General features: G+C 46.5%; 1 protein-coding gene across 1 annotated transcript in view; it reads right to left on the bottom strand.

Annotated features, from left to right (window-relative positions):
* Ddx1 (ATP-dependent RNA helicase Ddx1) overlaps positions 1–27,874 on the bottom strand; it is a 61,288-nt gene that overhangs the window by 17,683 nt on the left and 15,731 nt on the right. Inside the window, exons 6-16 of the mRNA XM_084578327.1 lie at positions 14,960–15,046; positions 14,024–14,107; positions 10,647–10,723; positions 10,037–10,109; positions 8,142–8,218; positions 6,606–6,665; positions 5,833–5,893; positions 4,982–5,040; positions 4,312–4,388; positions 2,574–2,634; positions 2,409–2,480 (exon numbers count right to left, since the gene is read on the bottom strand). Coding sequence (XP_084434453.1) covers positions 2,409–2,480; positions 2,574–2,634; positions 4,312–4,388; positions 4,982–5,040; positions 5,833–5,893; positions 6,606–6,665; positions 8,142–8,218; positions 10,037–10,109; positions 10,647–10,723; positions 14,024–14,107; positions 14,960–15,046 — 788 coding nt within the window. The remainder of the gene's footprint in view (positions 1–2,408; positions 2,481–2,573; positions 2,635–4,311; positions 4,389–4,981; positions 5,041–5,832; positions 5,894–6,605; positions 6,666–8,141; positions 8,219–10,036; positions 10,110–10,646; positions 10,724–14,023; positions 14,108–14,959; positions 15,047–27,874) is intronic.

Genomic DNA, 27,874 nt, shown 5'->3' with positions numbered 1-27,874 from the left:
CCCCACACTCATTTGATGGAACTGCATCTTCTACAGCTACTTGGGTCGGCGTGCAGTTCACCTCGCTTAACGGCGTCACTTCGGACTTCTTACCGATTAAGCCTGCGCTAACCGTCTCAGCTAGTGGCTCGACCAAGGTAACACGATGCTCTTCTGTTAGAGGCTCGGTCGTCTCGCTACTGCGGTCACGTTGCTCGGCCGCTTCCCCAAGCTGTAGTTTACTCTCTGGTACTTTTGACTGTTCAGGCTCACTTGTGTCTACGGCGTACGTGGTCTTAATCTCAGTGTGCTGTTCTTCACACTGCGGTGCAAGTTCGATTTGCTCCGAAACTTCCGCACTGTCTAGCCATTTGCTTACAGCGGCTTTCAACTGGTACGCCAAATCAAAGTACGACTTGTAACAATTGTTCTCGCTCTCATATCTCTTCCGAAGATCATGAGGCGTTATCTGATATCGTATCAGCAATGACTCTTTTAGTGCATCATAATTTTGAAAGCTGTTGCCAACCAATCGCTTGATTTCTTCTGACGCTTCAGCGAAGAGAACAGCTACCAACTTTTGCGCCCAACTGTCTCGCCCGATGCGTTTATTTCTGCAGACACTTTCGAAGTCTGCCAAATACTTTGCCATATCCTCGGCGATGAGGAACGGTGGCGGACCGTCTCGCGGTATTGAACTGTTACAATGAATGGCATTAAAAGCTTTAATCTTTTCCACGCTCATTCCATGTGCTGAAATCTCCAGCTGTATCAGTTTGCTTACGCGGGCGTCCTCTTTCTCGTAACGTTCCCTACGTTCACGATCCTCTTTCTCGCGACGTTCACGTTCCTCTTTCTCATGACGTTCACGTTCCTCTTTCTCATGACGTTCGTCAATGATCTCAAGGCATTCCAAAAGCTCGTCATCTTCAGCTTCCAACGCAAGAATAGCCTTTAACACTTCTGGTTTTCTGAGTTTGTCTGACAATTCCAGACCCAACTCCTCCGCAAGCTCCAGCAATTTCGGTTTGCGCAACGACTTCAAATCCAAACCCATGGCTGTTCCGAGTGCTGCCTTCTCTACTGCCCACTATTGTCTTGCTGCAATTAACCCAGCAACAACGACAACACAATTACCAGCTCTGTTCTCTACTTAACAAAAGCCTGGCAAAACTCAGTAGAAGAAAGTCCCGCACTCACCAAACCTCGCAGCCAAGAATCCAACGCAGTCGTTCCGCTGCAGGCAACCAGTCATCACACAGGGCTCGTTGCACTGCTCCCGCCTTTCCGCTGAGCTGCTTTGATTCACGGGTCACGCCTCGGACATCTCCGCTCTTCCCACCAGATGTTGCACCTCGGTCAGGCCTGGCTCGTTTCACCGACCACGGTCACTGCTTGGTCGTCCTCGTCTCTCCGCTGTTCACCAGTTGTTGGACGACGTAATCGTCTGGCTCGTCCCTCCAACCACGGTTACGGCTTGGTCATCGTCGTCCCACCGCTGTTCACCAGTTGTTGGACGACGGTATCGCCTGGCTCGTCCCTCCAACCACGGTTACGGCTTGGTCATCCCACCGATGCCTACCAGTTGTTAGGTTTGGCGCGCGTGGGCCTTGGTAGCGTTGGCCTGGCGGCTCCGTGGACGGCGGACGGCATCAAAGGTGCCAGCAAAGACGAGGCGTCTTTTAACGAAACAACCTTTACTGCAACATCATGAAGAAACGGGCAGTGAAGCTGACCCGGAGAGATTACAGACACTCTCACACAGCTGGTGTCTAGCGTCGTGCCAACGGCGCGTCAAAGTAGTCTCTGTCCCAGCGGAGTCGGCCGCTGCTTTTTATAGTTTTTCCAGTTCACGGGGAAAGGGTAAACCCTCACAGGAAAGGGAGAGCCAAACATGTTGGTTCACGACGAATGACTCAATCGCAGGTGTTCCGACCTCATCTCCTCCACCTCCTGCAGACAGGAGAGGGCGACGCACTTTCCCTCGATCTCCAGGCTTGGCCACCTTTTGCACACACACGCACGCACAGGAACACGCTGAGACTTGTCGGCGGGAGGAATCGTTGCGCGGCCGATGAACGGCGTCGAAATGGCCGATCCGCTCGCGGTTCTGCCTGTTGCTATGCGGTGGCCGCGTCAGCTGTCCCACTTCTCGGTGGAGAAACGTAACACACCAGACATCACACCCCCCAGGCTAAGTGCAATTAGAATGCAACATTTATTTTTTTTTTTTTTTGTTTAGACAGTATTTATTTATTGGGCAGTATCTAAACCAAAGTGAAATGGGACATAAAAATGTTCATGCCAGCCACATATATTTAGACAAAAGAGTCAAGCACACTAATCGGCACTAAGTGCACTAAGTAGTGCACTAGTAGTAGTAGTAGTAGTAAGTTGTAATGCATTAAGGGGCACTACAAGCACCTTACCTGAGTCAGGCTCAGTTCTCCCGTAGCTATCAGGTCTTCGAGACGACCGGGCGTTCCGACCACGATGTCCACCTGGGGCACGGCAACAAGGTGTCAGTTAAAAGGATACCAGTTGCACAGAGTAAACGGTCTCGTAAAAGCACCTAGTATAGTGGAACCGCTCACCCCATTTCTTAGGACTTCGATTTGGTCTTTCACAGAGACACCTCCAATAATGAGCAGCTCCCTACATCGAGAAAGGAGCGAAAATAAAAATCAGTTGGCGTGCTTGCAGGCTTGATGCAGTCCAGTATTGTAGCGAGAGCTACATTACGCCAGGTTTTCGAGCCGTCAGTGTGGCTGTGCCATAATCTTTAAGCAGCTAGGGGTCCCGTCGAGCAAAGCAGCTGATGACTTCATCAGTAATGTCACACTTTAACTAGTACTAGTAATAGTTATGGCTAATGACTAACTAGTCACCAACCAGTACTAACTAATGACTAACTAGTACTAATTAACCATTACTTATGACTAACTTTGTCACGGCTAATGACAGAGATGACGCCATTTGATGGCCAATGACATCATGTGACGTCACGACGACGTCACATCCGGTCATGACGTCACCAGGCGATGCAAGCATATACAAAGCTGACCCTGCCAGGTGACCTTACAGTCTTATTTGACACTTCCTTGAACGCCGCACCACACAGCATAACTGCAGCAGACGCAGTACAGTAGGCATCAGTGGCCTTTCAAATTGGTTTACAGGAATGAAAAGGCGCAGTATCTGTCACAAACTTTAGCCAGTAGCAAACATTAGCCAGTAGCCAAGTCACTAGTAGCCAGCAGTCATAACTCCAGCGGTCTCGCACTGCACATGCCAGGTGTCCATGAGGCGCTTTTCATAAATAAAGCTGAAACCATAGAGTAAACTACTATGTGCAAAAGCCATGTTTCACTTTCAAGCCGAACCTAAGCGTAGCTATGCAGATGTAGCTCTCGCATAACTCCAGGTTTAACTACAAGTTAAACTACAGCTAACTGTTTCTGTAAACACTGCAATAAAATTACAGTCACGTGTTCATCATATCTGCCCGAACACAGCCTGACCTTTAAAGCCCTTTCCTAAACGTTAATCTGGCTACTCTTCAATACTGCACAGCCCTAATAGCAGAAGCGACAATTTCGACACAAAATACCATGCTTGGGACAAAATTCAATAAAGCAAAGCCAATTTAATAATGACTTATGCAAGGCTCATTGTAACGTGATATCACTTTTGCTAGCCCAAAGAAGAAAACGAAAGAGGATTTAATTACGTATTACTACTGACTGAACTGCGACGAGAAGGGTGATTTTTCATTTCCAGTATGGTATATTCACACTCACACTCGCGTAAATACAGTATCTTCATAGGTACAATGAATAGGGCAGAAACCAAGAACCACATTTAGGACAACAAACCCAAATAAGTCGAGCAAAAAACTGCCAATGAGAGCAGGGCTTCCTTGCAATATATCACTCTATAAAGTATATATAGCTAAACTAAAGTAGCCCCAATAATGGAACATTTCATGAGCAGGGAACAAAGCCACCAGTGGTATTCTGTCTTTCCTCGGCTTACTACTGAAGCAGAAAGTATCATCTTTTGACTTTAGAGGCTGCTCCTGTAAAGTCCAAATTTTCTTTCCACACAAAATACTTTTCTTATGCTTAAGAAAATGCATTAAGATCTCCCAATGCATTCCCAAATTTTAAAAGCTGCTAGCCTTCCTTCTTTCCTTCATTAACAAAGTTACGCTGCCAAAATGTGCCAAGTCTCAATTTACACATTCCTCCCAGCAAGAAAAGTACAGTATTACAGTGCAGTAAGGACACAGAAATATGCGGGCAAAGAGAATGGGGTGAGCCGGTTCCTCACCTGATGACCGGGTCCTTCAGGTACTTCTTGAAGCTGGTGATGCACCTGAGCGTCTGCTCAGCCAACTCCCGAGAAGGCTACACAGGAACATAAGGTAGCACGGTATTAGTCAGCCCCTTGCAACAAACAACAAACCAGGCAACAACTATCTCTTCAAGAGTGCACAATGGAAAAAGACAAGGTACGTTGCTGGGCGAGTTGGTTAATCATTGTCATAGAAATAACGCTAGCAGACGACGGACAAGGATAAGGAGGACACACACATGCGTTCACTAACAACTTTATTTTGGAAGACAGCCGATCTTCTGCATGTTGGAATCGGTCAAGTATCCCTTCTCTCGCTGTTTGCCTTTCTACCATAGCAGCAAAAGCCGTGTTTGTTTGTTTAGATTGTTCCTGAATTCAGTTTAGGGCGCCTATGATGTTGGTCATGCTTGTCTCGAGCCGCTTGAGTCTCGCCCCGTATTTGGCGTCTAGTCTACGTTCTATTGCAGCCAGAGGATCCGTTTCTCCGCCTCTCAGTTTCTGCGGGGGAGGAAAGCACAGATCGGCTGTCTTCCAAAATAAAGTTGTTAGTGAGCGCATGTATGTGTCCTCCTCATCCTTGTCCCTTGTCTGCAATCGTTCTTTCTCTGACAATGGAAAAAGACAGCAAGCAGATCTGGCTTACCTCAATTATTATTGCTTGCGGAGCATTCTTTACACTACCGGGAGCACCCACCGATGCTCCTTAGGAAAAGAAAGAAAAAAGAAATTTTAGTCAACATATTGGATACACAAAAGGAAAAAAAATCCCAACATACAGCTTTTTCTAGGCAACATTCTTCACCATGTTTGGATTAAACCACCAATTTCTGTTCATCGTAGACCCTCACTTCCATAATAATGTCACCTCATTTGTTGCAAAAATGACATATTTAATGCTATATTCCGCTGAAGTCTCATTAACAGCAATTGAAATGTATTTTCCCGGAATCTCTTTCTTTTTGTGAATACTGCATCGTATGTAACAAGCAAGTAATTACGCATGGCTATGTGAGATTTATGCAAGATTTATTTTAAACTGAATGTAAACAACAGTATCACTGACCCATAAAAGTTGTTGACAAGCCACTGGAGCCTTGTGCTGCTTTATACTATGCAGATATAATATGACTATAGAGTGAAACGGCGAACAAACACCTTTCAAAGAAGGCGCTCAGGCCAATGGCTGTGAAATGGGATTGACTGTGCCGTCACAGCAATCAGTCAACATCACTAGCCCAAGAACTTCTCTTAAAGCCTGTACCTGACTGATAGCCTCTTGGCAAGCAAGGTATCAAATAAGGATTTTGGAAGGGTTCCACTGTTGCCCAACAATGGCACTGTGAGCAGTGAGGAGAGAGACAAATCTCACGCCCTGTTAATTTCCTCTGTTTAAAAAAAGGAGTGTCTAACCTCAATTTATTCGCTGCAGTATGCAAAACTGAGATCAAAACCATTTGAACATGTTAAAACAACACAAAACACAATAAAACTAACCTGTGACTGTCGAGTCAACAATGCACTCGCTTTCCGCCTTCGAAACTGCCACGTAACCATCCTGCGGCAAAGTCGAAAAATGCACATTAAGTAAAGTAGTGAAAGGAGAAAGCCTGAGTGCGCATTCTTCTATGCAACTGGCACTCATTAGTAATTACTTAATTAGTTAATTATTCACCTAATGAGTAATTAGGTATGTTATTAATTAATTGTTTGAGAAATTATTTTTTATTTATTAGTTACTATTGAAATACCTTAGTCATCAATTGGTAATTAATGAATTAGTAATTGATCATTGCTTACCGTATGACAATATAAGGCACGCATTCGCGCACACTGTGGTAGTGCTCCGTGATTGTTTGAGACCTCTATGACGTCATCCCGCCTCGGCCAATCAGAGCGCCATAAAAGCAGGACACATTTTAATCACAACAGCATGAGCCATTAAAGGCTTTCGCCTTAAAAACAAAATGCAAGCACAGTTTGTGCGTTCTGAAGGTAAGATGCGCCATAATGTAAAAATGGCGACATCTCTTACGATTAAAATGCACAAACAGCACTTACGGACAACTGCTTGTTCTGCCGTTATGCGGGCAAAGTGTGGACAAGCTGACTAAACAATTAGGAACTATAACGCACATCCTTAGTCAATCTAGAGAGGCGTGCGATTCCCTTCAAGCACAGTGAAAGTGTAGCACACACAACCAGCCAGGGTGTCGCGATGTTCGTGTTTTTTTCCTCGTGGAGCATGCAATACTAGAAGCCATACTCACACCTGGTGGATGCTTGAAAGGCGTTTCACCATCACCAAAGTTGAACTGCATCTCGGCATTCTGAGGGCAGAAAAAGGCAGAAAAAAGCCCAGAAAAGAACCACCGTGAGCATCATAAACAACTGAACATGCTCCAGGTAAAATACAGAGCAGCAGCTTTGTGAAACTTTTAATTACACAAGGCCTCTACTGGGAAATGACATCACGTTTGCCCCTCCAAGGAGCACAAATAGCCTCCTCCTGTTGAATGTTACCCTTTTATACAAAGATCTTTGCTTCCACTGTTACTTCCAATCCACAAATGAAAGCGAGAACTTGTTTCGTGGCGAAAGTCCCATCTCTGTCAGAAGCACCGACAATTGCTCGCCACCACCAGCCTCAGCACCACTCAGCGCGGGGCTCTGGTAGACCTCCCGCTGCTCCAATACACACCTGTTTTTTTATTTCACCCAGCCCACTGGACCACCTTCTATTCCTACTTCTCACACTCATCCTATGTCGACACCGGTTTTTCCCGCATGATCTGCCAGGAGGCCTATCGAGAGTCGGCATCTGAGCGCAAGGTAATCTGTGAATACTACCCAAGGAGGTAAAATTCAGTAATCTTCAGTCCTTTCAGATTCTGCATAGATTACAGACCTCTGAATGCCATCAACAAAAAGGGCGTATACCCACTGCCTCGCATAGATGATGCCCTAGACTGCCTTTACGCTGCCTCTTTTTGTTTTTGTGTCTAAGATCAGGCAGATTCTTGTGCACTCTAATCGACAGGAGGAAGAAAAAAAAAAAAAAAAATGGGCCTCTGTCATGCCGGACGGACTTTTTGAATTCAATGTTACATACTTCGGAATTTGTGATGCACCTTTAGCATTTGAAAGATTTATGGATACGGTGCTAAGCAGTTTGAACTGTGACATCTGCATGTATTACCTGGACGATGTCGTTATTTTTGGGAAGACTGTCAGTGAACACAATGAATAGCCAGCTGTTGTCTTGGACAGTTGTGCCATGCCGGCCTTGTTCTTAGTTCCAAGAAGTCAAGTTTGGCTAGCACCAGGCACTGGTTTTTGGACGTCTAGTTGACGAACAAAGCGTGCAACTTGATTCTCAGACAACGGCGACTGTCGAGTCATTTAGCACCCCAGACTGTTAAAAAGCTTCGCAGCTTTTTGGAGTTACGCGCTGTTGTTTTATACCCTGCTTTGCTGACATCAACGTCTCGCTGACACGAGTCTGCTATACAGAGGTGCTCTTTTTGGATGGACCCCCGACTGTGAGGTCTTCTTTCACTAGCTGAAGTTTCTCTTGATGTCGCATCTTAACCTACACCACTTCGATCCTGTTGCGCCAACTACCCATGAACATCATCTCTTTCTATAGTAGCACCGCATCTTCTTGTGGCCGTCACAGAACTATACACCATCAGCGATAGACCACTGGTGTTAGCATTAGAAAAGAAGAAAAAAAAAAAAAAACCATATGATGCCAGGAATGAAAATAATAAACATGGGCCCAGTGCTAAGTAGCAAAAACATACCTTCAACACCACAGCAGGGAACATGGGGCACCGAGTTAGGTTAGCCGGAATCCGGAAAGCCTCCCCGAAGACGTTGCCTATCAAACAACAACATATATACATACAGAGAGCAATTAAAAAACAGCATTAGTAAATGGTCAATAATAATTTGTAAAAACATATGAATGCAGCTTCAGCTCAAACTTTGTTGCTCTCACTCCTTCACAGAACAAGCACGCAACAATCCCCTTTCGAAGGGGGCAAAACGAAAATGGCATCTGCATACTGTGAGATGTCGGTGCATGCAAAAGAACCCCAGGTGGTCGAAGTTTATCCAAAGCCCTACATTGCTCTGGCTCTTCCTCGCTTTCTTCGTTCACTCCTTCCTTTAACCTGTTCCTCAAAACGCTGTTGAGAGGTCCACAACAAGAGCAGCGACAAACACTGTATTGAGAAAGCACTCTTAATCAAAGAAAGATGTTTCCACGCTCTAAACAAAACCGCACTGGCTCTAGAGCATTGAAAAGCCCTGAAAAATTTGAGGGACAGTTAAAGTCTGCATTTAAAGCTACAAAGCGACAGCGTTAATGGCTCTCATTTATAATTTCCCTAGCAAATTCGCATTTGCATGCACGCACTAACTACTCGCTTAATTACTACTCTTTTAATGTGCGCCTCTATTTTATTATCTAACGCATACGCATTAGCATAGAGTTGTAGGCTACCAAATTACGTGCGGGACCACCCGACAAAGATGTAAAGCCCGCTTTAACGGTGTTATATAAATGTGCCTGCGTGGCCATTAGGAGTAGCATGCGCCCAACTCGGGATCCAACAGTCCCGGATGCCACTCCCATCTCACCCTACCATCTTAAACCATGCAATGTCATGCGGGCCTGCCAATTACCACCTAACAAAGACATTTCTGTGGTTTTTAGCTCACAATGCAGATGCCGGCAGTGGCACATTTTATGCAGACTACCGATTAACGCTACTGCATTACTACTTTGATATGTCAGTAATTTGATATAGAAAAGACTGCAAGACATGAAGCTTATCTGTAACCCAGCAGAATGAAGAATGTGTGCACATGCAAGTGATATGCTTCCTGAAGTGATGTGTTGACCCCTAGCATACTGGAAAAAGCATGCTCCTCAAAGAGTGTCGCTAGGCCTAGCTTAATTTGTATCAAAGCTACTGTGGACGATGCTTTGAAATAAGCTGGTGCTCATCGTAACAGATTTAACCCTGTAACTGAGTCACCATAAAGGAAAGGTTTTGCATAAAAGCTCAAGTGCAGCTGGTTTTTGCAGCACCTTAGCCACAGCTTACAGAGTGGAGCAGCTGGGACTAGGCAAGAGCTGCTGCAAACCTTCCGTCAAAATGGTTGGTTTTGCCACGTGAGAACTGGCGTACTGAACGCCAGCCTGTCTGTTTGACGGCGGTGCTGTGTTGAACATCGATACCATAAGGCTATTCATACACATCCTATGTCCCCTTCGTTATGTCATAACATCATTACGTGGCTACTGCTGCTAGGTGACCGAAACTGCACCTCTGACCCAGACAAGTGCGCAAAAGTGAATTGCAGGATGATCACTTGGGACAAATGCAATTTGCAGGGGTCTGGCGTGCGGTTTGCTATACTGTTCTGCTGTACATGAGCTCAATAAACTCTAACAATAGCACTACATTTCTGCATTCAATTTTCAGAGACTCTTTGACCGTTCGATATAAGCATCAATTCGATATAGCTGCTTTTGATATATCGGGGATCACCTGCATATTATAAGGGCGGCCAAAAGCCCAATGCTTCATACACAGCAGCACCAAGGACGACCCCTTATTATTCAAGCCGGAGAAACTGCCAAAGAAAGGCTGATAAAACTTGGAGCCTGCACTCTGCGTGCACATACCATTCTTTGAGAACTTGACGCTACCATTGTCCAAGTCCAGGTAGCACCCAATCACGTCATGCATCCCAAATTTCTGCATGGAAGAGAAAAAAGTGCGCAACAAAATGCGGGGTCAATCTTCAGCTAGACATAACTATCAGACTATATGACAAAACAGAACTAAACCGACAGTAAAGCAGCCAAAGGCCATGAGAGATCAGAAGCCAGGATGCATGTGGATAGGTACATTCCGATACTTCTTAACATGCAACGAAAACCAGGCCCTAAAGCAATCTGTACAATTAATTATGAAAATGGTACAGCGCTTTAAGCCTCATTTTCATGAATGTGTTGACCCATCAGTATAATGGCCATCTACCCGCAGACTTCTGAGATATATATGTAACACTTTAATATTCACTGTTCAAGGAAAGGGATAAGGATTCAGAAATTAAAGCTGAACATAATTCTTTCTAAAAAAAATAGCTGATCTTGAGAAGTGCTAAACTTAAGGTTAGCACTTCTCATCAGAAGAGTACTGACTCTGAGAGATTAGCTGCAGCTGCCTGCTTGAAAGAGATGGGAAGTTTCTCCGTCGTAAAACCGAACCTGCCACTCTGCGGTCACTCACCTCACCATAGTCATCAAATTGCCTTCCGAATGACTTCTTTCCCGTGCCACCATAGCCAAAACTTTGTTTGTCAGTTCCTGCAATGAACAGCAACCGAGAGCAGTAGAAGCTGTAAAGCCTTCCAAAACTTGCAGCTTCGATACTAGCTATTTACCGAAGGTGAGGTAAATGCTTTAGGTTTAGTCATGACGTGTCATTTTTCTAAATGGCTTTCATGAAATGGCCAAGACAGCGGTGCTATTCATGTGGTAACAAAGGCTACAACGCAATAATGATAGCCAAAGGCATTTGTTCTAGTCCTGAGTATAAAAGACCTCGAAATGATTCTGACAGTAATACTCCAATACGACAAATCTGTCAAGGTGGTCTTTGTGAATGTCTGGTCTGGTTTTGGTTTGGTTTTGGTTTGGTTTTGTGGGGTTTAACGTCCCAAAGCGACTCAGGCTATGAGGGACGCCGTAGTGGAGGACTCTGGAAATTTTAACTTGCATTGACATCGCACAGCACACGGGCGCCTTGCTTTTCGCCTCCATCGAAAGTGGTTAATTTTAAAAGCTCTATGTAGATCCTATCATTCATACATTTAAAAAATTGCTGCTTGCAACTCTTAGCCACCCTTGTCTCACTGATATAAACTGGGCCATTTGGGTGTGCCCTCTCAATGGGCGCCCAAGTGATGCGGGTGATTTGGGGAGTGGTGAACCAGTCACGAAACAATTCCTTAATTTTTCTTTTCATGCACACCTGTGTATGTTGAGTTTATGGAGAGAGGAGGAGCATCATTTCTGGTCACCTATATTTCTCGGCATTGGTGAAGCTAGCTAAAAAACTTCAGAGGTGCAGCGATGAAAGATGGAATGCTGATAATTTATGTGCTTTTCTAGCCCGAGTAAATGTCCATTTATGGTCTTTTTAAGCTATACAATAAGTAATGCAGATGCTGCTGGGTATGTACAGTAAGTGTGTATATGCCGTTGAGTTCAGAAATCCACACAGTCTGGGCTACCAACGCGGTCCCAGGCAATGCCAACGTTGGTCTACGGCAGAGGTTCTCGACCACAAATCTGTTGGGGATCCTTTGTGGCATGGTGGAAGTTAGAGGGGCCCCTTGCAACAGCGAGAGTGTAGGGCACAAATGAACAAAACGTTCAGCGTGGAACAGGCGCCTATTGTTGCTATCTGACAAAGAACGGTCAGACGAAAATGTCATGTCACTTCAATCTGCACAGGCTGTCAATATGTGGTATGGTGACGCCTAAACAGAGTTGCAAAGCTGTGGCCACATTCAACCTGTTCCTGTATTTGCTGTTCAAGAAAACAAGCCTGGAAAAAGCATGCTCACACACAGTATACTTCAAGGCTTATGGTGGTAAACTTTGACCTCATCACTACGTTGGATATGCTGTTGGCCAAGTTTATTTCTATCAGGGATCACAGAACCACAGCATTTGCAAATGAGGACAGAACACGAGGACACACACACAACTGCTCTGATCTGCGCAGTTGTGTGTGTACTGTCGCCCTGTGTTCCAGTCTCTGCAAGCACTGTGGTACCATGATGAGGCTCACCTGAAGCTCCATCAACTCATTTTCAGCTCAACATGTTCATGCGCCAAGCAAGCTAAGCTAGTTTCAAAAGGAGTCATGAACCATGCGTCTGGGGCAGCTTCTGGGAAGTATTTGATGTGGCACCTTTGTAGCCGAAAATTAGCCAAAAAATTAAATTTTCAGTCCCTTCATTTTCACGGTCCTGCGATGTTTCTGCAGCTCTTGGCTGATTTTGGTTGCGAAATACCACCCAATTAGCAATGAGGCGTGCGAGGCTGTTTACAACCTTCTGGGTTGTGAATTCTGAATTAAATGTTTTGATTAGCTGAGTATTTGGGGTGGGCCACAAGAAGTACCCCTCTTAAATGCTTTGTTTGTGTATCCGCTGATATTGTGTTGATCAGACCGGCCTAGTCGATCATGTGTGGCGACTCCATACTCGGCAGGTAGGCAGTTCTGTGTGAGATTTTGTTCCCTTTGTGAGATGTACTCTTAGAACGGGGCTGTAGATGGCCTGCATGGTATACTATGAGAAGGGCAGCTTTGGGCCATAGCATTTGTGGGATTCGGGCTTGCTGCGGCTGCCCTTTGAGCGGTCGCCGCCATGCCATGTTCTCCTCGTTCCCTTTCTCCCGCCTGAGGTGGCGGAGAGAGGCTCGGACGACTTGTCACTGTCGTTCGGGCCACAGCTCCGCCCTGGCGTCCCAGTGGCTGTTCCCAATGGCGCCGTTTGGCGGGAACACGGCACCGCTTCGACGGCCGCGCTCGCGCGACCCTCCGAGACATCGCAAGGTGCGTACGCTACTGTTCTTATCTGCCGGCCTTTGTCCGCGCAGACCAGTGTGTACTCGAGTTTGTCTGCTCCGGGTCGTACCTGAGAGCGAAGCTCGAGCCTGTCGATCGTGATCGAACGATCCGCGACAGGCGTACCTTGCGGTGGTTGCCCACTCTCTCTCAAAGGAACCCTCTGGTCACTGCGAGAGAGAGATCACAGCACGCCCTTGCGTGCTTGCGGCGCGCACTCCGTGTCACTTCGTGCGCGCAGGGGAGCCTTGCTCCTCGTGCGCTCCCGGAACACGGTGACTGAGTATGTGTGTGTATGCGCGTTTGTATATATGTGTATGTGCGTGTGTGTGTGTATGTGTGTGCCGCTGGATGATGGCGTTTAAATAAACGTCTCCTTTGTGAACTTGGAGGCTTGTGTCTTTACAGCGAAGTGCTCTCCTCCCGGTGGAGGTTGAGTGCGCGCTGCGGTGTTTCAGTGTGCGCGTGGTGACGGCTGATCGGGGCTTCGGCTCGCGCGACGCTCGAACCCGCGGTGGTTGGTGGCCTATGTCCACGTAGAAACCACACATTGGAGGCCATTACGCAATATGACTTTCGGATAATGGGCTTTTTTCCGGTCTCTTGGAGGCTGGGCAAAATGAGGTTTTACTGCATATTCTACCTACATTATTATCGTGGTTCTCAGCTGAGTGTGGCAAGCTTCCATGTACACTGCAAAACCGGAAACTAAAACCGGAAACTAATCACTAGAATGCAATCGAGCCCCTACAAGCAAATGTGGCAGGAGGGAGCCACCACTTTGCTGCACTCGCTTTTTTTTTTTTTCTGAGGACGTTTACTCACAACTAATCCGGATAACAAAAACACGTGCGCCAAGAACTCACAACCCAGTCAGAGGCAGCGTAATTTAAATGATTCACTAACTCATGGCGGAGCAATTAAGACAAAACAACACACACAATCGTCTCCAAAGCCTGCCAAGGCAGCACTTCTTCAAACAAGTTAGAAAAAAACAAAAAACAGCTGCAATGCTAGATCCTCACCCAGGTCATGAGAAGCTGCCTGCGTGGCCCATCCAACACGGCACAGCCCTTCATCGGTCACTTTGGCTTCATAGTAGTACTTCCCTGTGTGGACACATGCAGAGCGAAGAGTGCAGCTCATGAGCAGCATAATTGACCACGCAACCAGCACGCAAAAGGCTAACCAGGGAGCCCTGGTATGAACGAGATTTCTTCCATTGAACCAAGGTCTCAACGTCTGCGCTGAAATTTGCCAGGAATAGCAGGGTCATAAGTATTCCAAGATTCTACTTTTTATGCTTCGAGTCATGAAAACAGAAATCAAATGCCCTAAAAATACAAAAAAAAAAAAAAAAAAAACTCAAAGTTCGTAATTCAGCAATTCTTCACACAAACAATGGGCCCAAATTAAAACTCCGCTAGCAAGAGCAACAACAATTTACAGAGATTTAAGCATATTAAGTACCAAGAAAGCTGGTTTGGAAAAGAATACTCCAGTGTTCCGCATGCATACCATTATAAAAAAAAAAATTGGCTTGGTTCCAACCTAAACGTCTGGCTTGAGTAAAGAAAAATCACACCCAAACAACGAAACACGAACTGACAACTCATCCATGCTTTCCACCACATTTAACACGAGGCTAAGCCGTAGACTTCAGGTTAAGAAAAAGAAAAATGAATGTAACTCATTTGTCAGTGTTTAAGATGAAGTGAGAACTGAGAGTTCAGCTAGTTGGTGCATCATTTCTTTTAAAATACACAGTGCAACAAACATAGGACAAGCGCTGTTCCTGTCTACTTGCTTGTCCTATGTTTGTTGCGCTATGTATTTAAAAAAAAGAATAAATAAAGTGAGACCCTGACATGCAAGGAAAAAAAAAAGTACACATATTATATAGAATACAGTATACACCCAGTATCCTCCAAAATACTGAATGACGATGCCTGGTTCCATACCTCTGTACTGAACTCCCTTGGTACAGCGGCATCCGTGCCAGCCGCTCTGGTCACGGCTCTGAGTTGTTAGGCCATCCGGGCTCACAGCTACAATAAAAATTCCTTTTATTTAATCAGTGGTTTTAGGACAAACATTTGCATTACATAAAATAACATCCAGCTGACGGTTAAACAGCAGAAGTAAGATGAAAAAACAAATACTTAGGAATAGAAAACAGCATCAAGGCATCCGACTATGACAATCTGCTGCCAAGCATGCACTCAATGGTTCAATATTCGCCAACTCATCCAAATTTTCAGTAAAATGTACAAATTTGGACTTGTCTTACAATTTTACGAATCTTTCTTCAAATTTTATGGAAAAACATACTTGCAGAACATCTCAATTTCGACTACAACCACACTGCTGCTGGTGGTCTACAGCTCCACCATGAAAGGGAAATAAGTATTATATACATAGGATCATTAGCAGAGGCGACAATGTTGTGAAGATTTATGTCCCCTATTCGGGGGCTAAAAAATTCCAATCTATATATTTACAACAATATTGACAATACTGACAGTATTGATATTATTTTATTCCTATCACCATGCATGTACCCTGGTATAAAGCAACTAGCCTAGAAATTAGAAATATTTTACGAAGGCTTTCCCAATATGCCGGTTTACTTTGTCTTACTTGAAAGAACATAGCTATTTTATTTACTAATGGATGAGTATAGAGATCGTCTGATTATCACGACTCCCCCAAGGTGAAAATATTTCCAGCAGGGGAAGTGTGTGAAGGAAAGTTATTAGTACAGCCTTAGTTCAGCTTGGCCGACTCGTGGTCGAAATTTCATGTCTTGAATGAGTAGCACATCAGCTGTATCATGCCCACATTTTTTTAGTGCACTATCATTAACCACTCAAGAGCCAAATAAATAAGAAAAATATGCTCCCAAATTGTCAAATTTTTTTATTACGTCAAATGCTTCAGTAACGTGTTGGAAACAAAAAAAAATTCACAGAAACGATTTACGGTGGATAATTATAATTTATTAGTCATTATCTGCCCCCTTGTGTAATACTCCGTACCTAACGCCTTTGAGGAGCATTTAGAAATAAAAAAATAAATTCTTGAAAATCCAGATAGTATGAGGTGGCTTAGAATCTGCCTTTTTCACAAAATGTGGCGCCCTCTGGGAGTGGTTGAAAATTCGTCTGCTACTGGTTGAAAACCTCCTTGGCGCCAGCGAAATGATGGTTTGTGTTCTTGACAGCTAACACCATCTAGTATCGCATATGCCTGTCATGAATATTAACTACACATGGCCTTCAAGATCAGCTATGGCTGCGCCGATCGCAGAGGCCAAGAACTGCGCATGTGCAGCTGGGAGTTGGTGGTTTGTTTTCAACCAGGGGAAAGGCGCGCATGCGCAGAGCAGCCTGGTGAAAAAGGCAGATTGCCATGCGAAAGATGCACCATTGCTTCTAGATACATTCAAACTAGATGAGACCATTATCCGTGTGGTAGCGTCAGACCCTTGTTTCCTTGCACTGTTTCTCCCATTACAGACTCGCTTCAAGTAGCACACTACACAGCAGCGTGCCAGTTATTCCTTCTTCCCTGTTGGCGGGATGTGCGACAAAAAGTGGCACTAACCGAACTGCTTCATATCCAAGGGACGTTTTGGCCGCCCTTTCTTTTTGGTACCGTTGTCATCGCGAGAAACGGAATGCAGACATTCCGCCATCTAATTTTCAATCGCATCAAAACCGCATTTAAGAAAAACGCAAATGATGGGACCCGTGCTGCCATCTATGTTTTATGCAGTAAAGTACCATTTGACGAGCTGGGCTCGCCAAAAGCCCCTTGAAACATTGTGGAAAAGCCGTGACAACCTCAGCTCGTCATAAGCAAAAGAGTGCCAATCACTTGTGACGATCTGAGCTCGTCATAAGCCTTTAAGGGGTTAACAGGGTGAAATCCAATCACAAATCTTGCGTGAAGCATATGCTGAGCACAGAGGGAGAAAGTTGTGATAGAGCGGATTTGAAACCAGGAATTTCTCGTGGGAAGCGGGTACGAAGTCTCGTGGCTATTGCCGCAGCCGATCACCCCGCTTGCAGAGTGCAACAAATTCTCGCGCTGCTCATTGCAGGTCATTACCTCCATCAGCTTTCATTTTCGTGGAAAAGTTTTCGCCCGTGCTACTGAATGAATTTACCCATGTTTTTGTTTAATCTTACTATACTTTGTTCTTGCTGTCCTGCACTCAGCCTCAGGACATTGGGACTATATTAAGTTCTCGTCACAAAATCCTAGAATTCTCGTGCTACAAACATGGTTAATATGCAGCAACTACGTAAAGCATCAAGGCCTATGCGGCCAGGTACGCGGCCCAGCATGATTCCATTTTCTTAATGGCACCGTCCCAGAGCTTCCGACTTGGCAGACACACAGTTTAGGTTGCATTCAGAGACATGCTTTAGTCAAAATCACAATTTTTAAGCTGCTGACAGACGACCATGCGTAGGGAGTTTGAGTACCTCACCATTGAGACATCCAAATTATGCCGCGTCACCATACGATAACAGACGCGTTACAGCGCTGGTCGTACTAGCCACGCGCAAACACTCCCTAAAGACAGCCAGGACTCTAAGCCTGCCTAATACAGTATTTCCCCGAGTACTTCCTTCCTAATAATCACTCCAACGCTAAATTATTTTCCTTTGCGTGGTTAAAGAAAGGGGACAAGTTTTGCTTACATCCCCCCTCCCCCCTTCCGAACAATAGTAAAGGCTCAAAGCACAGAATCACAGCTGAGGGTCTTTATTGCTTGTACCCAATAAAGAATACAGAGTGCAGCTAACACGTGCCAAAATATCACAGTTTGATAATTCAAAAAACATTGAAAATACCATTTAAAATACCATTTAAAAACCTTTACAAAAAGCCTTGCACCTTGCCTGTAGAGATAATCTATTTTTGCGTCGGCATCACAGACACATCACTGATGCACATCGGCAAATGAATAAAATATGCTAAGAATTATCACGTATACGTGGTAGCAAGGCATATATATCACAGTCCAGATCCCTCCGCAAGAAAGCCAGGGCCAACCTATAGTAAAAGGATGCAAAAGTCGAACTTGCATCGAGCAAACTTGCATGTGAAGCAGGCAGAGATTCAATAGGAACGAAAATTGCAGAGCGAAAATCTGTACTTCAAAGCTTATTTTCGCAGTATGACACAAACAGGCTGCCTCAAATTATGAAGAAAAAGAAATAAAAAGGGTCTGCTTCCTGCCAACTCCCTTCAGTAAGGCACCTGAAAACTACAGTGATATGACTAGTGACAAAAAGCAGACACTAGATTTGTAAAGTAGAAGATTAAGACTAGTTCAAAAGGCAGTGAAAAAAAAGATACAATGGGCACAAAGTCATTTTCTCTGCGCCATAGCAGCAGACAAAAACCCAACACAAGTTGGACGAAGCAAATAAAATGAGAGTGAAGGTAACATCCATGTCCCCCTCCCCACCCCCTTGTGTTCACTGTAGGTTCAACACGAGGCTGAAGTTCTTGATGCATTACCCGAGATCGCCTTTCAATGCGTTTTGAGGCAAGGTAAAACCGCCAACCCCACACATTAAAAACCTCTAGAAACAGCCTTGCACCATGCCTGTTGAGATATTCTATTTTAGCATCTGCATCACAGACATGTCATTAAATGAGAAAAAAAAAATAATAAAGTTATGAATTATCATATATTGGCAGCAAGGCTGATATCACAGTCCAGATCACTATGCAAGAAAACCTGGTCCTACCGATGGTAAAAGGACACAAAAGTCAAACTTGCATGAAGGTTTTGAAGCAGGCAGACTTGGCAACAGTGACAAGTCATCTCATGCTTTCACCCCCCCCTCCACTATTTCCAGGTGGGCCTCTGACAACCACTGTGACATGACTCATAGCTATAAGCACACACTGCATTCTTAAAATGGAAGATTAACATTAGCTCAACAGCAGGTGACAAAAATGCAATGGGCACAAAGTGACTTCCTCTGTGCCGCAACGGCAGAAAAAACCAAACACAAGTTGGACAAAGCAAACAGGGAAACAGGTGAAGGTCCTAGGGGCTGGTGTCCACGACGCGTTATTTGATATCGCCTTTCCATGCGTTTTGAGTTAAGACACCTCCCCTCTCCAGTCACTGGAATTGAAGCTATTCAGTAGGCAGCTCGGGGTCCGCGTTACGAATCCACAGGTCGCTCGCTGCTTCCGTCCTGGTTTGCGCTGGCAGACGAGTTGTTGAACAGCGACGCGAGCACGCACATCAGGCGCTGCTCATGGTCTATATCCTCGCGGTACATCCGCTCCCGCCAATCTAGCTCCTCGCGGCGCAAACGTTCGTGCATGTCGAGTTCGAGCCGCATGCGCTTGCTTTCGACCTCAACGAGCTTTTCGATAGCGCGAACGAAGAGCTCGTGCTGAGCGGAAGCGGCCAGCGTAGGCACGTCGGGCAGCGAGGGCGCTTCAGGCAGCTTGCGCTTCAGCGCCGGCCGGGAACTCCCCGCGCCGTCCCGCGGCTCGGTGGCAGTCGTTGTGGAGGTGGAGGGGAAGATGGCCGGTCCCTGCGGTGCCTTGGCAGGCTTGAGCGGCGGCGGGCACGGAGACGCGCGGCTGTGGTCCACTTCTTCGTTGCTGTTGCGGAAGGACCCGCGGGTGCAGCCGTCGCTGCCGTTGCCTCTGGACCCCAGATTTTCGTCCACCACGCTCGTTATGGCGGGCGCGCCGCCATCGCCGTCCTCGGATAACAAGGCGGCCAAAGCTTCGTGGAAGGTGGGGGCCTGCTGGCTGTACTTGCCGGTCTTGTAAGCGTTGCGAAGCTGCTTTAACTTGTTTCTCACCTGCGGTCCAGTGCGCGGGTAGCCCAGGGTGCTCAACCGTGCCGCCATGCTCTCGTACACTTTGGCATTACGCGGCGTGCCGTCGAGGAGGTGTCGGCTCGCGGCCCAGATCTTGAGGATCTCGCGCGTCTCCCGGCTGGTCCAAATGCGTCCCGCCATGCCGCCAGATCGTGGCCTGGCCTGAACAATCTCGAGCGGACGAATTCGATGATACCACCTCGGTCGATAGCTGGGTCCGTCTCGTCGCTCCGAAGCTCGGACTCCGTGTCTAAATCCGCGTCAGTGCTACTGCGCCACCTAGATCCAAGCCCGGACCTGCTGCTGCTGCTGATGATGATCAGCGGGCCCGGGCTCTGACACTGACTGTCAGTGTTGCCACACTGGTCAGCTGGACTTTCCTAGGTGTCAACACAAAAGTCCCCCCCACCCTTTTTTCCCCACGAATTTTTTTTTTTGCGTTAAATAATAGTTTTAGAGTGAACATCTCCGCCTACTCGAAGCTATTTGTGCCTTTCAGTTTCCAAATATTGCTATTTAGAAACCATGAGGCTAGCGGCCAGGGCTAGCCGCAAGCGTCCACTATAGCGACCCCACACCTTTTCTCCAACATTACCCCCTTCTCCCTTCCGCACCTATGATGAGCCGTATAGACCAACACCCAACACCGTGTTTACAAACAAAGGGGGCGCTCGCGGCGCCACAGCCGACTGGGGGTGAAAAATAGGGTTAGCGCCCATAGGAATACATGGAATCGAAATATTCCAAAGCCGTTTTCTCATTTGACGGTGCGCCTGTGATGTAGTTCTTCGGTAAGAAGGAACTATGAACATCCTAGAACAGACCGTCAAAATATTAAATTTCATTACCGAGGCGAAGTATTTTTAAAATACCGTGAAACATGTGGGGGTGCGGCGTCGCAGCCAACTGGGGGTGAAAAATAGGGTTAGCGCCCATAGGAATACATGGAACCGAAATATTTCTAAGCAGTTTTCTCATTTCACAGGGCACCTGTTATGTCGTTATTCAGTACAAAGCAACTATGAACATCCTAGAACAGATCACGAAAGTATGAAATCTCATTACCGAGGCGAAGTATTTTTAAAATACCGCGAAACGTATGGGGGTGCAAGTTGGAAGGGCGACCCGTAGAAATTCATGTAAACACAACTTACCGAAACATTTTTCTCATTTCGCAGAGCATCAGAAGTGGTGGCTGGTCGTTAAACGTTGACCAGCGCTTTGAAGAAGTGTGTGATAAAGTATGGTGCGTCATTACGGAGGCAGTCTACTTTTAAAATCCCCGAATAACCTGTGTTATGAACCCAGACACCGCCAAAAGGCAAGCTGGGTGTAGTGAATCGCGCAGTTTTGCTTACAGTCTGATATGCTGCCGCATAGGGTAAATAACCTTGCTAATACTGTCACTCCAGTGATACGTCCTAGACAGAATTACATTTAAAAACCAGTTGTCAAACGCCATACGACAATATGAACCGAACGAGATTAGCGCATTGCAGCAGACGACAGCGTAGCTGGCGATACCCACAGCGGCCGCCTCCAGCTCCGGAGCGTCTGCTAGCGACAGCAGGTGGTGCATGGTCGTCTGCAACTGTGCGCGGTCAGTTTATCGTGCTGTGAGCGGTCCCGCAAGTCGTCAGACTTGCATTACTTGCAAGAGAATGTAGTGCGTCATGCAACATGACGTCGGGGCGTCGTACAAGGCGTTCACCAAAAAATGAGAAGGGTTCAACGCTGCTGAACCGAGCAAAATGTTGCGGTAAGTTGTGTTTACATGCATTTTTATGGGTTGCCCTCTCAACTCGCACCCCGATACGTTTCGCGGTGTTTTAAAAATACTTCGCCTCGGTAATGAGATTTCACACTTCCACGATCTATTCCAGGGCGTTCATAGTTGCTCTGTACCGAATAACGACATCACAGATGACCCGTGAAATTAGAAAACTGCTTTGGAATATTTCGCTTCCATGTATTCCTATGGGCGCTAAGCCTATTTTCACCCCCAGTCGGACCACGGTGGCGATAGAAGCGCCACCGCATCGTGCTTACGTCACAGAGGGGCGTTGGTCTATATAGACCAACACCGATCTGTGACGTAAACACGATGCGGTGGCGCTTCTGTCGCTAGCGTGGTCCGACTGGGGGTGAAAAGTAGGGTTAACACCCATAGGAATACATGGAAGTGAAAGATTTCAAAACAGTTTTCTCATTTCACAGGGCACATACGATGTCGTTATTTAGCACAGAGTAACCATGAACATCCTAAAACAGATCGTGAAAGTATGAAATCTCATTACCGAGGCGAAGTATTTTTAAAACACCGCGAAACGTATGGGGGTGCGAGTTGAGAGGGCGACCCATAGAAATACATGTCGACACAACTTACCGCAACATTGTGCTCCGCTCAGCGGCGTTGAACCCTTCTCATTTTTTGGTGAACGTCTTGTATGACGCCCCGATGTCATGTTGCATGACACACTACATTCTCTTGCAACTAACGCAAGTCTCACGACTTGCGGGACCGCTCACAGCGCGATAAACAGACCGCGCACAGTTGCAGACGACCATGCACCACCCACTGTCACTAGCAGACGCTCCGAAGCTGGAGGCGGCCGCGGTGGGCATCGCCAGCTACGCTGTCGTCTGCTGCAATGCGCGAATCTTGTTCGGTTCATATTGTCGTATGGCGTTTGACAACTGCTTTTTAAATGTAACTCTGTCTAGGACGTATCACTGGAGCGACAGTATTATCAAGCTTATTTACCCTATGCGGCAGCATATCAGACTGTAAGCAAAACTGCGCGATTCGCTACACACAGCTTGGCTTTTTAACGGTGTCTGGATTCATAACACAGGTCATTCGGGGAGTTTTAAAAGTAGACTGCCTCCGTAATGACGCGCCCTACTTTATCACACACTTCTTCAAAGCGCTGGTCAACGTTTAACGACCGGCCACCACTTCTGATGCTCAGTGAAATGAGAAAAATGTTCCGGTAAGTTGTGTTTACATGTATTTCTACGGGTCGCCCTCCCAACTTGCACCACCATACGTTTCGCGGTATTTTAAAAATACTTCGCCTTGTTAATGAGATTTCATACTTTCGTCATCTGTTCTAGGATGTTCATAGTTGCTTTGTACTGAATAACGACATCACAGGTACCCTGTGAAATGAGAAAACTGCTTAGAAATATTTCGGTTCCATGTATTCCTATGGGCGCTAACCCTATTTTTCACCCCCAGTCGGCTGCGACGCCGCGAGCGCCCCCTTTGTTTATAAACACGGTGTTGGTCTATACACCGAGTGTTTCCGCAGCTCGCTGGGGGACTCGGCTCGGGTGGCTACTCTGGTTGAGCACAATATGGCGGTTATTCAACACGAGGTTGATGGAGGCATTGAAGCGGTTTTGGTTGAAGTCCATTCAGGAAATAATAAGAGAACCTCTTTGTACTCAATGCATACAGCCCACTGAGACAAATCAATGCGAAATTCTCGCTCATATTAAAAAAAACACTAAAGGTTGCCGGCTGCGAACCACTTCTAATCTGCGGAGACTTTAATGCTAAACACCAGGAATGGGGATATGATACACAATGCCGGAACGGGAAGGGCCTGCTTGAATCCATATTATCCAATGGGTTGTCTCTAATAACGGACGCGGCGACACCTACGCGTATGGGTAACAGTGTTTGTAAAGACACCACGCCGGATCTTACACTAACTCACAGGTGCGGCCCAGTTGAATGGTGCGACACTGGAAAAAACTACGGCAGCAACCATATGGTCATAGAAATTCGGCTCAAATTTAATCTTCGGGATACCGTGTTACGAGCCAAAATAGATGGGATAAATTTAGGCCCATCAGAGGGGTTGCAGGTAATAAGTCCTGGTCTTCTCTGACTGAGTGGCAACAAGAATTTAATCGGCATATAAAGGAGGCCATGGAAGAACACGCGACGAATCTCCAAGTCCCAAAATTAGACAAACACCTCCTACACTTCCTTAAATCCAAGAGAGAATAGGGGGGCAGGTGGAAAACTAAAAAATGGAACAGAAATCTCAGAAGGGGGGTTGCTAACCTCAATAAGGAAATTGAGCGGTACGCAGCCAAATCTGTCCGAAAGGAGCTGGGCTGAGGTGTGTGATGAGATGAGGTTCAACATGAGCCTTCCCAAGACCTGGGCTATCCTCAGCTACCTCATTGATCCCAATAACACAAAGAGACGGACCAGACTAGACCAGATTAAAATCAAGCATAAGTTCCAAAGGGAAACGAGGAGCTGCTAGATGCAATCAAGACAACGTAAGTCGAACCCGGATATATCGAACTCGAAGGGGATCACGAAATAGTTCGATACATCGATTATTCGATATACAGAAATCGGCTTGTGACGGCACTTACGATACGTAAAAACGACACCGTATTTTTCGCGTAATCAACCCACTTGCATAATGAACCCACCCTCCACTTTGGGGGGAAAAAAAGCGTTAAGGCCAGCTCGCTCACATGCAAGCGATTGAGCGATCTTAGCGACGAGCGGCAGCGACAGAGCGAAAAATTTCCAACTTGTTGGAACTGCGTCCCTCTCGCCGGTGAGCCACAGCGGCAGCTGAAAAAGTTTCTGTGTCGCCGCGGCAGAAATCGCGAGCGTTTTCGCTTGCATGTCGATGGCGCGCGCCACTCCGTTTCGGTCTCATCCACAGCTCATTTCTTGGCAGCGTGCCAAGATGCTGCGCAGCGATAGCGTCACGGCGTGGTTATCTTTTGATAGCTCCCGCGGTGGCGGGGAGCAAACTTGGCAAAACGCCCGTGATGGCTTGATTGCACAAGCCTGGTTCGATTTATCACGCCGCGCTTGGGGCGGGCGTAGTCAACACCAGTCTAGGTGGTGTTGACGTAGTCCATTGCCACAAAATCATTGGAAAGCGTGATCGCGTCAAATGCTGTTTGAAGCGAAAAAATGCAAAAAGCCGGTGTCATGATCGCAGCTGACCGCGTGCTTTCGTTGCGTTCAGACATGCAAGGATAAGCGACTCCCACCAAAAAAAAAAAAAAAAAAAGTCGCTTAACTTCCGCAGCCGCCATATCTTACGCTACGCCACGCGTACAGCACAACGATAAGAACGGACGACTGTCGCAGAGAGAGAGATCTGCGCTTCTTAACGCCCGCGGCGCCATAAGCCACGTCAGACGCAGCACGCAGAGGGTTCGCAACACACGCTGAAGAAAGCGTCCGACGCAGCGACGCTCTGTCTGAAAAAGGGCTGAGCTGTCTTGGCGCATGCCGCAAACGCTACCGCGCTACCGCAAACGAAGGCCGGGAGAGAGGAAGGAGAGACAGCTCGACAAATTATGGGCACACCCTTGCGCTTCGCTCTATCGCGTTTTCCCCCTCTCGTTCCCACCGGTTCTCTCTGGTTCATTCGCGCACATGGCTTACAAACGTCACGTGCTGGCGCGCGGGAAACGATAACCGCAGATGCGCGCGCCTTTGCGGAATGGGCGCGGCGCTACCCTAGCCAGCCGTCACCGCACTTTCCCCTCATTCCTTCCGCGCGCGGCTTGAAAACGTCACGCGGCAAACGGCCGCGGGTGATGCGACTGTCTTTGGGGAAGGCACACTTTCCAGTGCGTGGTGCGGAGTTCGATATATTGAACGACCAGTGAAATTGAGTTCGATATATGACGCGGCTTTCCTATACTTTTACATGGGATTTTCAAGGGGATATTCCGTGAGTTCGATATAACCAAAATTCGATGTATCCGGGTTCGACTGTATACATGTCAGGATCCCGGCCCCCCTCTATCTTGCTATACCGGGCCCGAGAGTAAGGCCACAGATACTCCTATTGAATTAGGGCAGTCCTGCAGGATCTCAAAAAGAGATCTGCTCCAGGGCCAGACAATATCACAAACACTATGCTTAGAAATCTGGACGAAGATTCTTTACACTTCATTTGCGAAATAATGAATAAATTTGGGAAAGGGGCCGAAATCCCAGAGGAGTGGAAAGTCTCAAGATTGGTCCTTATTCCTAAACCGGACAAGAAACGTGAACTATCCAACATGGGACCCATATCTCTCACCTCTTGTCTGGGAAAGCTCATGGAAAAAGTGGTTCAACTCAGAATCTCTAGGCATATGGAAACCAAGGAACTCTGGCCAGTGGAGATGGTAGGGTACAGGCCGGGATTAAGATCACAGGATGTCATGCTCAGATTAAAGCACGACATCATGGACTCTCCCGAGGACAATGCATCATACAGAGCCATCCTGGGACTTGATCTCACTAAGGCGTTTGATAATGTTGAGCACAGGGCGGTTCTCGAAGGCCTCAACTTGGGTGGAGTGGGAAGCAAGTGCCTCAACTATGTCAAAGATTTCCTCACCTGCAGGAAAACTGACGTTAGCTTCGTGGGACTTAGGTCCGAGCCCATCAGTACCGGGGGCAGAGGAACGCTCCAGGGATTTTTCCTCTCCCCGCTACTCTTCAATTTTGCAATGAAAGATTTCTCGTCCCATCTTAAGGTCGAAGGCATCAAACATAGCATCTATGCAGACGATATCACAATCTGGACCGATGAAGGCTCCAGCGCCGATACATCGCATAGGCTGCAGGAAGCGGCATATATAGTTGAGAACTACGCCCTAGATAGAGGACTATCTTGCTCTCCTCACAAATCTGAACTGTTCTCAATGTGCAGCAAAGAACAACTAACCTGAGAATCCCACCTACCGCACCTACACAAACCAGTGGAGGTATATGTGGAAGGAAGCAAGGTACCGACAGTCAGCACCATAAGGATCCTGGGGTATTTCCTTCAGCACAATAAGAAAAACGCCACCATCCTTCAAAAGCTTCAGACATATGTCGACCAGATAATAGGGATATTTAGGCGAATCTCTCTCAGGAACAAAGGCCTCAGAGAACACTGCCTAATAAGACTGCTTCGTGCCTTCATAATCAGCAGGATAGCTTATGCCACCCCCTTTCTCGATCTCAATCCTGGTGAAGTAGAGAAGTCAGAGAAAATGATTAGAACGTCATTCAAATGGGCTTTAGGCATCCCCCCCAACTCGTCGACAGAAAAGCTTTTAGCGGTGGGAATGTATAATACATGAGAAGAGATTACTAAAGCGGTCAGGGAAGCCCCATAATACATTGAAACAGTACTAGTCATTAACAGCATATTCATTCCTTTATTACTGGTAAAGTGGCCTTCAACAATTGTACCAAGCCTGAACATTTAGGAAGGTGCTGTGCCAGGCAGCTAATATTTCACAGAAGCCTGAGCCATTTCACCTGTAGTAATGCGCACCTGGGTAGTGTGCGCTTGGTCCTTATTTTTCTTGATAAATCATCACATCACATGGGCCTGCCAGAAAATAGATGCAGTGCCGATAATTCACAACGCCACGCCGCAGCAGTGGGAGGCTGCGCTGTCCAGTTCGGAGTCGAAAGACCAGCTTTGGCTGACTGAACGGGCCAGCAGGGCAGCAAAGGCCATGGGAGTCCTGGACTGGGGACCCAACCACGGGAGCTCTAGATTATTTTTCTTTTTTGCATTATATAAAGTTTTCTCTCTTTCTTTCTCTCTCGCTCTTGATAAAGTGGCCTTCAACAATTGTGCAAAGCCTGAACATTTAGGAAGGTGCTGTGCCAGGCAGCTAATATTTTACAGAAGCCTGAACCATTTCACCTGTAGTAATGCGCACCTGGGTAGTGTGCGCTTGGCCCTTATTTTTCTGTCCACTCCAACAAGCAAAACCTGTGTCACATGCATTCCCAACAAACTTTGCGCAAGGCCAGATTAAAGTATTGCCCTTTGATTTTTTTTTTTCGAAGCTTCAAAACACATAAATGTAAAAAATAGGCGTGAACTTTGTAGAAATACCACATTTTCCGAGTTTTGAGCTCTGCAGTGCAGTCTGGTAACATATTGTCGATGACTTATACCTCTGTCACACGGTCAGTTGCAATGTCCATTGAGTCGATGGAGGTCA

The sequence above is a fragment of the Amblyomma maculatum genome, chromosome 9 (genome assembly GCF_055883805.1).
Source record: "Amblyomma maculatum isolate TAMU_Amacu chromosome 9, ASM5588380v1, whole genome shotgun sequence".
Classification (NCBI taxonomy): domain Eukaryota; kingdom Metazoa; phylum Arthropoda; class Arachnida; order Ixodida; family Ixodidae; genus Amblyomma; species Amblyomma maculatum.
Note: the sequence above shows the minus strand (reverse complement) of the source record. Positions and strands in the feature narration are given on the sequence as shown.